The sequence below is a fragment of the Camelina sativa genome, chromosome 15 (genome assembly GCF_000633955.1).
Source record: "Camelina sativa cultivar DH55 chromosome 15, Cs, whole genome shotgun sequence".
Lineage (NCBI taxonomy): Eukaryota > Viridiplantae > Streptophyta > Magnoliopsida > Brassicales > Brassicaceae > Camelina > Camelina sativa.
Window position 1 is genome coordinate 16193811 of NC_025699.1, and position 12768 is coordinate 16206578.

General features: G+C 38.5%; 4 protein-coding genes across 4 annotated transcripts in view; 2 read left to right on the top strand and 2 right to left on the bottom strand.

Annotated features, from left to right (window-relative positions):
• Window positions 757–4294, top strand: LOC104746935 (glutamine--fructose-6-phosphate aminotransferase [isomerizing] 2-like). Its single transcript, XM_010468483.2, has 10 exons — window positions 757–1035; window positions 1142–1314; window positions 1411–1519; window positions 1626–1771; window positions 2143–2307; window positions 2575–2932; window positions 3007–3257; window positions 3336–3450; window positions 3552–3976; window positions 4066–4294. The coding sequence occupies exons 1-10, from the start codon at window positions 831–833 to the stop codon at window positions 4147–4149; spliced, it is 2031 nt and encodes a 676-aa protein (XP_010466785.1). The 5' UTR covers window positions 757–830; the 3' UTR covers window positions 4150–4294.
• LOC104746936 (protein KRI1 homolog) lies at window positions 4523–6671 on the top strand. The gene has a single exon (XM_010468484.2). It carries the CDS (start codon window positions 4555–4557, stop codon window positions 6415–6417), a length of 1863 nt encoding a protein of 620 aa, XP_010466786.1. The 5' UTR covers window positions 4523–4554; the 3' UTR covers window positions 6418–6671.
• Window positions 7608–10210, bottom strand: LOC104746938. Its single transcript, XM_010468487.2, has 2 exons — window positions 9834–10210; window positions 7608–8805 (listed from the first exon to the last, which is right to left on the bottom strand). Exons 1-2 carry the CDS (start codon window positions 10126–10128, stop codon window positions 8039–8041), a joined length of 1062 nt encoding a protein of 353 aa, XP_010466789.1. The 5' UTR covers window positions 10129–10210; the 3' UTR covers window positions 7608–8038.
• LOC104746937 (receptor like protein 30-like) overlaps window positions 10575–12768 on the bottom strand; it is a 5061-nt gene continuing 2867 nt past the window's right edge. The window contains exon 2 of the mRNA XM_010468486.2: window positions 10575–12656. Coding sequence (XP_010466788.1) covers window positions 10790–12656 — 1867 coding nt within the window. The 3' untranslated portion in view covers window positions 10575–10789. The remainder of the gene's footprint in view (window positions 12657–12768) is intronic.

A 12768-nucleotide genomic window follows, 5' to 3' on the forward strand; every position in this document is an offset into this window, starting at 1 on the left:
TTAGCTATGATATCTGTATAGTACACATCACAGATTTAGTGTTAGTTCATCAAAGATTTTATATACTTCATTAAAATCTGGCATTATGTAAAAGGATAATCATTTGAAAATCTTTATATGGTATCTACTGAAATGAATTCACACAGATTTTTAGTGTTAGTCCATCAAGATTTTATGTACTTCTTTAAACTGTAACATTTTAAAAGCATAACCATTTGAAAAATCTTTATATGGAATCTACTGAAATGAATTCCAACAGATTTTTTTTTTTTTTTTAATGAGTAAGTTATAATTAAAAAAAAAATCTACATTATACAAACTAATCAATCCTGTTAATTTTTTTTTGTAAAACTACCAATAATTAATGCAAACTTAGGGTCATTATCCAAGTGGCTTATTAATCTGCATAAGAATGCACCCAAAGTTCAACTTTTCCGGCTAATATATCTCCATAACTAAGGCACCCCCAAAGTTCAACTCTTCCGGCTTGAAAAACGTGGTTGTACTATACTACTAGCTAGTGGTGGTGGTGAGTTGGGGCCTCCAAATCGTCTCATCACGTGACCCACGCGTAGCGGTTCGGCTCCTACAAAACAAAGAACAACTCGATCTCCTTCCAATCAGATACGGACATGTCATCTCCCCTGACAGAACCTGAAAATGACAGAAATATCCAAACATGTTGCTGATAATTACAAGTCAAAATCCCAACAAATCTGAGTCAAAATTAATAAACGAATCTCACCGTTCCTTCTTCTTCCTCCTTCCTACTTCTTCTTCTTCTTGTTCCCTCTCAATTCTTCGTAATCAAATCCAAAAAAAAAAAAAATATGTGTGGGATCTTTGCGTATCTGAATTTTCACGCGAACAAAGAGAGAAGGTACATTCTCGAGGTTCTCTTCAATGGTCTTCGTCGTCTTGAATACAGAGGCTACGATTCTGCTGGGATCGCCATTGATAATTCTGATGCTTCTTCTCCCCTCGTGTTTCGTCAAGCTGGAAACATTGAATCACTTGTTAATTCCGTTAACGAAGGTTGGTCTTTTTAATTTATTTATAAATTTTGGATCTCTAAGATTTTGAATCCAGAGTCGAAGACTTTTTTTGTTTTTGATGATTTGTGTTGTGTATTGGTTTGCAGAGATTACGAATACGGAATTGAACCTAGACAAAGTTTTCTACTTTCATGCTGGGATTGCACATACGAGGTGGGCTACTCATGGTGAACCTGCTCCTAGGAATAGTCATCCTCAATCTTCTGGTCCTGGAGATGATTTTTTGGTTGTTCATAATGGTGTCATCACTAACTATGAGGTTCTTTTTTTCTCTTTTAACTGAGTCTCTTGTCTTATGTCTTTATAAGGGGGGGGGGCAAAAAGAACATGTTTTGATTCTCTTCTTATTGTTTAGGTGTTGAAAGAAACTTTAGTGAGGCATGGGTTTACTTTTGAATCGGATACAGATACTGAGGTCATTCCTAAGCTTGCTAAATTTGTTTTTGACAAAGCTAATGAAGAAGGTAATGCTTGATACTGTTATCCATATTGTGTTTGAGATTTTTAAGTAGTGTGTTGTTTTGGTTTTAGGTAGCATGCTCATGTATTTTTTTTCTTATACTTTTGTAGGTGGACAGACTGTTACATTCTGTGAAGTTGTCTTTGAAGTGATGAGGCATCTTGAAGGAGCTTATGCTCTTATATTCAAAAGCTGGCATTATCCGAACGAGTTGATAGCGTGCAAGCTTGGTAGCCCTTTGCTTTTAGGTGTTAAAGTAAGTTTTTACTCTTTTTCACTAGAATCAAGAGGGCTTTTTCATTCTGTTTGATTGGAATCTAGCTTAGTAATTGTTTTGTTTAGCGAGTCTGTATTAAGCTCTGTAACATTTGAAACCTTTAGAGCTATGTTATATGATAGGGAGATTAAACAAATTTTTACTCATGGAACCAAGATTTGCTTCTTTTAGCATGAAATAGGGCAGAGTTGCTTCATCGTAACCTTGTTTTGCGTTTTTAAGATTCTAACTGGATTATGGTTTTAGATGTGCTAGCTTTATTTCCTTCTCTTCCTTTTTAAATTACAGAATCAGAACCTTGACAGTTTGTTAGCAACTACGGTATACCTTACTTTTGCATGCTTTCGTAGGAGCTAGATCAAGGCAAGAGCAATGGTCATGTTTTCCAGGATGCCCACTTTCTTTCTAAGAATGACCATCCCAAAGAATTTTTCCTATCAAGTGATCCTCATGCTCTTGTTGAGCACACAAAGAAAGTTTTGGTGATTGAAGATGGCGAAGTTGTTAACCTCAAGGTATAACAATCGTTCAGTTATGTTCTAGTCAGTTTGTATATTCATTCCCTGCCATACTTAAGCATGTATATTGAAATCTACCTTATGAATAACGAATCTTATTGACTGATCACTGGGAATATGTGCAGCGCTCACAAGTAGCCTCTGAAACATGTAATAAATATTATGTTAGAAATAGTGTCCAGTTTGGAGTATAAGTGGTTCACTTATCATGTAACCTGTGCAGGTCACTTAATATGTGCTCACCACTTCCACTTTTATTAACAGGATGGAGGTGTGTCGATACTTAAGTTTGAAAACGAGAGGGGAAGGCGTAATGGATTATCAAGACCTGCTTCAGTGGAACGTGCCTTATCTGTTCTAGAGATGGAGGTGGAGCAGATAAACAAGGGAAAATATGATCATTACATGCAAAAAGAGATCCATGAGCAGCCAGAATCTTTAACTACTACAATGAGAGGCCGGCTTATTCGCGGTGATTCTCGCAAAACAAAAACAGTCCTCCTAGGTGGTTTGAAAGATCACTTGAAGACCATAAGACGCAGCAGGCGTATAGTTTTTATTGGCTGTGGAACAAGTTACAACGCTGCTCTTGCGTCTAGACCTATCCTTGAAGAGCTCTCTGGTAATTGCTACTATAATAATCATGTGCTGTCTTGATTTCGAATTGGCTCTGCTAACTTAGGGTCTTTTCCATAGGTATACCAGTCAGCATGGAGATCGCTAGTGATCTATTGGACAGGCAAGGTCCAATATACAGAGAAGATACCGCAGTTTTTGTGAGTCAGTCTGGTGAAACTGCAGATACACTACTTGCTTTGGACTATGCTCAAGAAAACGGTGCATTATGTGTCGGCATAACTAACACTGTTGGGAGCTCAATAGCTAGAAAAACACACTGTGGTGTCCATATTAACGCAGGAGCTGAGATTGGTGTGGCAAGTACAAAGGTAGTTTTCGTGAATCTCTGAACATATATTTTCAAAATTTGGAGGTTAAAAAACTTATGCTTCCCCCAACATTATCAGGCATACACAAGTCAGATTGTGGTGATGGTAATGCTAGCTTTAGCAATTGGAAGTGACACAATCTCCAACCAAAAGAAACGGGAAGCTGTAATTGATGGACTACTTGATTTGCCATGTAAGTCAAGCAATATAGAGAAAAGTTACTTCTTCATTTTAAGACTGTTTTGAAGCAATTGGAACCAACTTTGTGTATATCTATCTTATTTAACTGAGCAGATAAGGTTAGAGAAGTACTAAAGCTAGACGATGAAATGAAAGATCTTGCGCAACTTTTGATAGACGAGCAGTCACTGCTTGTGTTTGGCAGAGGGTACAACTACGCAACCGCGTTAGAAGGAGCGTTGAAAGTAAAAGAAGTAGCACTAATGCACAGTGAAGGTATACTTGCAGGAGAAATGAAACATGGACCTTTAGCTTTAGTTGATGAGAATCTCCCAATCGCTGTGATCGCCACTCGCGATGCTTGTTTCAGCAAACAACAGTCTGTGATTCAGCAACTTCACGCACGCAAAGGGAGATTAATAGTAATGTGTTCTAAAGGTGATGCTGCATCAGTAAGCTCGAGTGGATCTTGTCGTGCAATCGAAGTTCCTCAAGTTGAAGATTGTTTACAACCTGTTATCAACATAGTGCCATTACAGGTACAAATCTCATATCTGCATCACTTTATAATCTATGTATCTTCTTCTGTTTTTCGACGTGTGAATAAGTTTATGTTCTTTGTGTGCAGTTATTGGCTTATCATCTGACTGTTCTGAGAGGTCACAACGTTGATCAACCGAGGAATCTGGCCAAGAGTGTGACTACTCAATAGAGAGCTTAAAGGGAATGATACTAGTTTGTATAGTTTTGAACACACACATGCCTATGGAGTTTTTATTAATGTTACCATCGTTTACACTTTGCCACGCTTTTATGTCAAGAAACAATAAAATTTTGATATTTTTGTGTTCAGCTAATACTTTATACTATGAATACCAAATCTAAACTTTAATATCGAAGTATCAAACCAACGAGTAACAAAAACAAAAACAAAAACATGTGTTAATCAAATTTGTTAGGTGTTAATTATCACCAAATAAGAGTTTAGACTAATTTGTGATAATACGGAAAAGTACGAGGTCGTATGAGTGATTTTATATAAATATCGACGTATAAGAAAACAGAGAGGAAGAATAAAACAATTCGAAAGGTAAATTGCAAAAACCCTAGGCTTTACATGATGCGGCCGCCGATTCCGAAAGCGATACCAGATGACGACGACGGCGACTGTTCACAGATCAAAGGCTTCGAGGTCGATGATGAGTACGGCAAGAGGTTGTTGCACAACAAGAATCGCGAGGATCTGCAGCGACTCGAGGAGATGAAGAAGAGAGGTCTCATCGTGGATGAGGAAGATGAGGAAGATAATGAGCCAGAATCTGAGCCTGATGATGATCTTGATAATCCAGAAAGCGATCTCAGATTCGTTGATGTGTTGCTTAAGGTAAAGAATAAGGATCCTTCGATTATGGACAAAAATGCTAAGTTCTATGAGTCTGATGAGAAGGAGAAGAAGAAGAAGAAGAAGAAGGAAAAGAAGAAGAAGAAGATGTATCTGAAAGATGTTCAGGCACAGCATTTGCTTGAGGAAGGTCCTGAGTTTGTTGAGGAAGATGAGGAGAGGGAGAAGGTGACGACTTACGCTGAGCGGCAGAGAGAATTGAGGAAGGCTGTAACCGATGCTTTGGAAACTGGAGAGGACGAGAGTGATGATGATGATGATCTGTTTAGAGTTGTAGAGAAGGAAGGAGATGATGATGTTGAGGTTAATGAGGAGTTGGCTAAGAAAATGGATGAGTATTTTGGTGAAAAAGCTGAGGATTTTGAGAACCAGTTTTTGAAAGATTACTTGGTGAAACAGCTGTGGAAGGAGAAAGAGGAGATTGTAGTAGACGAGGCGGAGTTGGATAAGTTGGATGAAGACGAGGAAGCTGTTTGGGATCAAGAGGATTATGAGAATCACTACAGGCACCAAGAGAATGCTGGGGAGATAATTATAAGTCAGTCTAGGGTTGTGGATGGGTCGGTGAGGAAGAAGGATAGTGCTAGGAAGTCACAGAGGAAGAATAAAGAGGAGAGGATGAAGATGGCTGAGATTGAGAGGAAAGAGGAGTTGAAGCGGCTTAAGAATGTTAAGAAGAAGGAGATGAAGGAGAAGATGAAGAAAGTGCTTTCTGTTGCTGGTTTTAAGGATGGAGAAGAATGTCCGCTTAATGCTAAAGCTTTTGATGATGAATTTGATCCGGAGGAGTATGATAAGGTGATGAAAGCTGCTTTTGATGACGATTATTATGGTGCTGAGGATTCAGATTTGAACAGTGATGAGGATGATGATGGAGAGAAACCAGATTTTGATAAGGAAGATGACTTGCTTGGACTTCCCAAAGATTGGGATGTGATTCAGGGTGGGGATGGTTTTGTAGCCGCTAGAGAAAAGGTTCTGAAGCAAAAGGAGAAGGTTATTGATGATGATGAAGAAGAAGAAGTAGAAGTAGAAGAGGAGGAGGAGGTAGCGGAGGAGAAGGAGGCAGATGGTAAGAGGAAGAGAAAGCAGAATACGTCTCTAGTACAAAGAGCGAAAGAAGCTTTGATGGAGGAGTACTACAAGCTAGACTATGAGGATACAATTGGAGATTTGAAGACAAGGTTTAAGTATGCGAAAGTACAGCCTAACAGTTATCAACTGGGGACAGAAGAGATACTCACCTTGGATGACACAGATCTGAACCAGTATGTACCATTGAAGAAGATGGCTCCTTATGTGGAAAAGGATTGGGAGGTGAACAAACATAAGGTCAAGGAGCAGAAACTTAAGATCCAGCAGTTGTGGGAGGGTAAACACAATGAGAAGAGAAGCAGCAAGAAGAGGAAGAAGAATGAGGTTGCTGAGACTAAACAGACTGCTGAGACGAAACCAACACAGAAAGTAGATGAGGAAGGCGAAGCTGAGACGAAGCTATCGAGAAAGGCGAAGAGAAGAAGGCTCAAAGCAGAGAAGAAGCTTCCTCCTAACAGAATGGTTGCTTATGGCAAGGAATAATGAAAATGAAAACTGATGATGCTGCATCTCTTTTCGTTTTAAGTTTTGGGCTTATATTTATTTACATTTTCGAGTGTTTGTGCGAATTTGCTCTTTTTATCTCCCAAGTTAGTGAGATCTTAAGAGAGTTTTAGCTTTATCTTTTCCTATAGTTGTTCTTCTGAGTTATCAGTCTACAAACTGTATAAGTTTAGTTTCAATGTTCGTCAGTTCTGTTCTGATACTTGTTTGAGACTCGAAGCTTTTTGTTTTTACTCATTCGTCTAAAACTTCCAACTTAACTCTTGATTAATTTTATCAAGAGTTGTAGAGATCGTTTTACTTTACTTTGAAGCTATGATCCAAATCTTGACAAATAATTTGATTGAAATTAGTGCTGCTGCAAAAGAAGATGTAACAAAACAAACTTAGGGGGTGTTATTGGATTGTGGTTTTTAAAGGAGTTTGATGTATTTAAGAATCAGGTGTTATTCAATTGGGTATTTTTAAAAATCCATTAAAATCTAGTGTTATTCAATATCTACTGGATTTTGTGTGATTTTGGATTTCAACGTACTTTGCTTCTAAAATATGAACAAACACAATACCACACTTTTCTCAATCATTTCATTTTCTTCTCCTCTCTTAAGATGGATCTCTAGCCTTTGACATATTATTGTTTGATTTTTTTTCTCAATCCTTTTATATAATCACACTTATTCATCAGATATGTATTATTTTTGAGAATTTTTTTTTTGTTTTCTTTAACTTTTTTTTCTGGGTTCATGATCTATAACTTTTTTTTTTGGTTTATGATATAATCACATTTTTTTTTTCTGGGTTCAATCTCTGTTTCTTCCTCCTCAAACCCTTTGTATATAATCACACTTATTCATCAGATCTGTGTTTTTTTGTATTCTTTAATTTTTTTTTTCTGGGTTCATGACATCTGGGTTCTTTAATTACACCAAAAATTTGGATTGAAAACAAATACAATTTAATTCAAGTTTTCTATGACATGTGTAAAAGTCTGGGTGTTATTAATTTAATATAATTTTGGTGTATAACACAGTTTATGGATATATATATATTTTTTTCTAACAATAACTTTTTAAAAAATCCATAACAATCACCAAAAATACATTATCGATGACTTTCAAATCCACCTTATATGCATTATAAAGTCCACACAAATGCATTAGACTTTTAAATCCACTAATGTCCTGGGTTAATTAAAATCTATTAAAATCCTCAATCCAATAACACCCCCTTAGTTGTTCACTACATCAAGCAAAAGAGTTAACAGAAAATTATAGTCTTACAAAAGTCTTAAGACAATAAACAGCAAGACGAGACCATAATGTTTCAAAATGAAACTCTTAACCCAACAACCCGACAAACACCAAACCACTATACCCAGCATTTCCCACATCACAATCTCCTCTCCGCTGTGGACCAAAACGATTGCAGAACCTAGAAAACATCTTACAAAGACTTGAAGACATCATAGCCAGCATAAACTCCATAGTACCCTTCTATAATTACGGTTTCAGAAACAACTATGCCTTTCCGATAACCAAAACTGTCAGGAAACATCTATAATAACCCAGAGCCCTCCCTAACAGTTCTAACTTTCACAGGATCATTCTTCTTGAAGTGGTTTGAGGTTAACCCCCAAACCCTCTGATGCATCATCAGCGCTTCCTCTAAGCCGCTTTTCCAGATTATCATCAGTCTGCTCCGTCGCATCAAACTTCCTTTTGGACCCCTCAGATGAAGTTCCAACCATTTCAGATTGCACCTGCGTAGCACGAGCTTCCTCAACACCTTGTTGTTGCTGCTGCTCACCATCCCCATTAGGTAAGTCCTGAACCACATCAGCAGACGCATCCGCCAGTTCGAGCTGCTCCTTGGTACCACTTTCACCATTGTTCTCAGCAGAACCATCAGAGATAGAAGACTCATGAGGCGGTGGTGAAAGAGAACGATCATAAGGGTCAGGAACATCAACCCAAGGGACTGAACAAGAACTAGTGAGATGATTCAAAGCCCCACAGTTACAACAAAACTTAAACCGAGCTCTACTCATAGCAATATCCTCATACCTCAAACTCACAATCTTAACCTCCCCAGAATCAAACCTAACCACTTTCTTAAAACACAAACGAGTCGTATCCACAGAAACGTTCACACGAGCACGCACAGTACGCAAATCAAACATCGTATCATCTAACTCAACCTCCATTACCTCACCCATAGACGAAGCAATCTCACGAACCGTCCCATCGCTTAGATACTGAACCGGAATCCCACGGATCTTCAACCACATCGGCACCTGTTTCAGAAACTGCGGACCTGGCTTATCCTGCCACTTGTCCAACACGACGAGCGACCTGTTAAAGTGATAAGGACCAGACCAAAGAACCATTTCCAAATCACGCTCCCTCTCAAACAAGAATTGAAACTTGCCTCCGCCGATGAGGCGGCCGCGACATTTGGATGAGTCGATGGGCCACTCTTGAGGGAGCTTATCGATCAACGAGTAGAGATCTTGTCTTCTAGGGGTAACAACAACTCGACCAACCAAGCTTAGGCGGGTTTTCTCACGGACTTCAGCGTAAGCGGTTTCTGGAACTGTGATTGGTTCATCTGCTAAACCTAAAGCGAGATATCTCGGCTTTCTTCGCCGATTGTTCAAAGCCATCGTCGCCGGTGAATACAGAACAGAGTATCGCACCGATCGTTTTCAGAAGGGATAAATTATGATTAGCCCTCGAAAAATGATTATTAATTAAATTTAGTAACTGCCCACCCGTTACTTACCACTACGCCCACTCATGGTAACCGCTTAGTAATTTTTGGTAATTGGGCCTACTAAGCCCAAACATATTTTTTTGTTAAGCTATTAAAAACCCAAATAACCTTTTGCACTACTACTACAACTACTATTACAAGTGGCGTGATCCTCAAAATTTTGATCTCCTATTCTTCTAAGCTCTCACTATACATGAGAGAACTATGTCTTCAAGCTCTGTAATCAAATCGGATCACCGTGAATGTGAATCACATGATGTATGTTTATGCATTGAATCAACTAAAATAAAGATTTCCTAGACTCTTAATTAGAAATAAATGGATGGCTGTGAGATATAATGAGTAATAAACATGTATTCCAAGACACTTTGTTAAATATTTATAACAGAGATACATGGGAACTGACATGGACCATATATTACACAAATGTATGAGAACATTACAGCTTATGACTTTGACAAATGTTTATAAGAAAACCATGAAATGAATAATTAACAAGGATAGGATAGTTACCGAAGTACAAACTTGACGAAACCGCGAGAGAAATGGGCTTAGTGAGCTATGAACCACTCGTGTTTGTATGAAGTGAAGATATGTCCAATCACTAATNTTAAAGTGATAAGGACCAGACCAAAGAACCATTTCCAAATCACGCTCCCTCTCAAACAAGAATTGAAACTTGCCTCCGCCGATGAGGCGGCCGCGACATTTGGATGAGTCGATGGGCCACTCTTGAGGGAGCTTATCGATCAACGAGTAGAGATCTTGTCTTCTAGGGGTAACAACAACTCGACCAACCAAGCTTAGGCGGGTTTTCTCACGGACTTCAGCGTAAGCGGTTTCTGGAACTGTGATTGGTTCATCTGCTAAACCTAAAGCGAGATATCTCGGCTTTCTTCGCCGATTGTTCAAAGCCATCGTCGCCGGTGAATACAGAACAGAGTATCGCACCGATCGTTTTCAGAAGGGATAAATTATGATTAGCCCTCGAAAAATGATTATTAATTAAATTTAGTAACTGCCCACCCGTTACTTACCACTACGCCCACTCATGGTAACCGCTTAGTAATTTTTGGTAATTGGGCCTACTAAGCCCAAACATATTTTTTTGTTAAGCTATTAAAAACCCAAATAACCTTTTGCACTACTACTACAACTACTATTACAAGTGGCGTGATCCTCAAAATTTTGATCTCCTATTCTTCTAAGCTCTCACTATACATGAGAGAACTATGTCTTCAAGCTCTGTAATCAAATCGGATCACCGTGAATGTGAATCACATGATGTATGTTTATGCATTGAATCAACTAAAATAAAGATTTCCTAGACTCTTAATTAGAAATAAATGGATGGCTGTGAGATATAATGAGTAATAAACATGTATTCCAAGACACTTTGTTAAATATTTATAACAGAGATACATGGGAACTGACATGGACCATATATTACACAAATGTATGAGAACATTACAGCTTATGACTTTGACAAATGTTTATAAGAAAACCATGAAATGAATAATTAACAAGGATAGGATAGTTACCGAAGTACAAACTTGACGAAACCGCGAGAGAAATGGGCTTAGTGAGCTATGAACCACTCGTGTTTGTATGAAGTGAAGATATGTCCAATCACTAATCCACAAAACACACCAGGTCCAAATGATATCGCGGCTGCTATCCAATTCAGCATTGGCTCTTCCGGTATGGACAAAGATTCCTCGGTTTGCTCTGGGGTAGGAACGGGAACATGATGGCTTTCTCTACAAATTTCCTCAATGGCATAGAGTCCAGGATTCCCCATGAATGAAGAACAGTTTTGAGTACCAAACTGTGTGCTCTGAGGCACTAATCCTTCAAGATGATTGTAGGAGAAGTTGATGTTGGACAGAAACGAGAGTTTTCCAAGACCTCGAGGAATTTCACCTGACAAGTTATTTCGAGATAGGTCTAACGTCTCGAGACTTGTGATATTTGCCAAGGATGATGGAATGTGGCCCGTGAATGCGTTGCCTGACAAGTTAAGAAGGCGCAGTTCTCTAAACAGACCAATGGATTCTGGTATATGTCCAGAGAATCGATTTCCAGAAAAATCAATAGCTTTGAAGCCAAGAAAGATGCGAGCGAAATCTGTGTCTACTCCTTTGTACACCAAATCCATCGAATCAAACACAGGAGAATAAGTACCCACATAGTTCATCTCTGGGCTGGTGTAACCATGCCACACAAATGACATTGTAGTCCAATTGGCAAAATAGCCCTGTGGTAATGATCCAACGAAGTTGTTATTAGATATGTCAATGATCCGCAGCCCCGGAAACCCTGAGTAGGCAGAGGGATTATAGACCGGACCATAGAATGCATTTGATCGGAGCAGAAGAACATTTAGACATTGGAGAGAACCCAACCACAACGGAAATGTATCCTTGATCTTGTTTTCTTTCACATTAAGAAAATCCATCCACTCACAATTGATCAAAGATCTTGGAAGTTTTCCCGCCAAATTGTTGTGGCTGACATCGATTGATCGTAACGAAGAGCCTTTGATAAACACATCTGGTAGAAACCCACTTAAAATGTTGTTTCTCAGATTTAGTTTTTCAAGAACACTGAAACTCTCCAAACATTGAGGAATGAAACCAGAGAAATTGTTGTTGGACAAATCTAAGTTATTTAAAAATGTAAACTCGCAGATCCATTGTGGAACTGGTCCTTGGAGTGAATTTGAACTTAGATCCAACCAACTTAATGATTTTCCATTGATAACTTCCACTGAGTTTCCGAAGCTACTGAAAGAGTTATGGGAAAGCTTTACAGAATACATCTTAGGTGATCTCCATAAACAGCAAGGTACTTGGTCTTCTAACTTATTGTAGGAAAGATCAAGCTCACTGAGGTTGACTAACTTAGATAAAGATCTAGGCACTCGTCTTCCAAAATTGTTATAGCTAAGATCTAAAAATTGGAGATTGACCAACTTAGATATAGATCTAGGGATTCGTCCTCTGAAATTGTTATGGCTAAGATCTAAACGTTCTAGATTGCGTAAGTTCAGTATAGAACTAAGGACTAGTCCTCCTAAATTGTTATGCTTAAGATATAAATGAATGACATTGACTAATTTTGATATAGATTCTGGGATTAGCCCATCAAAATTGTTGTCGCCAACATTTAACACTTTAAGCTTAGATGATGAAGAGGTATTCCCAAATTCAATAGGTCCTTCGAATTGGTTTTGGCTTAAATCAATATCGACTAACGAAGGAATCATGAGCAAGAACGAGGGAAAAGGTCCGAAAAATAAGTTGTCATGCGCCCAAAATTGCTCTAAGTTGCGGAGTCCACTTAGGTCAGTAGAAATAGATGATTTGAAGTGATTGGATGAGAGGTCTATATGGGACAAGCTGGTTAAATTGGCTAATACTATCTCCCCACCAGTGAATTGATTTCTAGAGAGATAGAAATTAGAAAGCTTTGTTAAGTTGGCAAATGACCTAGGAATATCACCTCTCAACTTATTACCCGAAAGACTCACGTACCTTAGTTGGCTTAGGCTACCGA

Excerpts from the sequence above, each read along its gene's own strand:
- LOC104746935 (XM_010468483.2), top strand. The coding sequence starts at position 831 with ATGTGTGGGATCTTTGCGTATCTGAATTTTCACGCGAACAAAGAGAGA. Across the intron at positions 1,315-1,410 it reads GTGTCATCACTAACTATGAG|GTGTTGAAAGAAACTTTAGT; the intron begins GTTCTTTTTTTC and ends CTTATTGTTTAG. Across the intron at positions 3,977-4,065 it reads TCAACATAGTGCCATTACAG|TTATTGGCTTATCATCTGAC; the intron begins GTACAAATCTCA and ends CTTTGTGTGCAG.
- LOC104746936 (XM_010468484.2), top strand. The coding sequence starts at position 4,555 with ATGATGCGGCCGCCGATTCCGAAAGCGATACCAGATGACGACGACGGC.
- LOC104746938 (XM_010468487.2), bottom strand. The coding sequence starts at position 10,128 with ATGGCTTTGAACAATCGGCGAAGAAAGCCGAGATATCTCGCTTTAGGT. Across the intron at positions 8,806-9,833 it reads AATGGTTCTTTGGTCTGGTC|CTTATCACTTTAACAGGTCG; the intron begins CTTATCACTTTA and ends TTTGGTCTGGTC.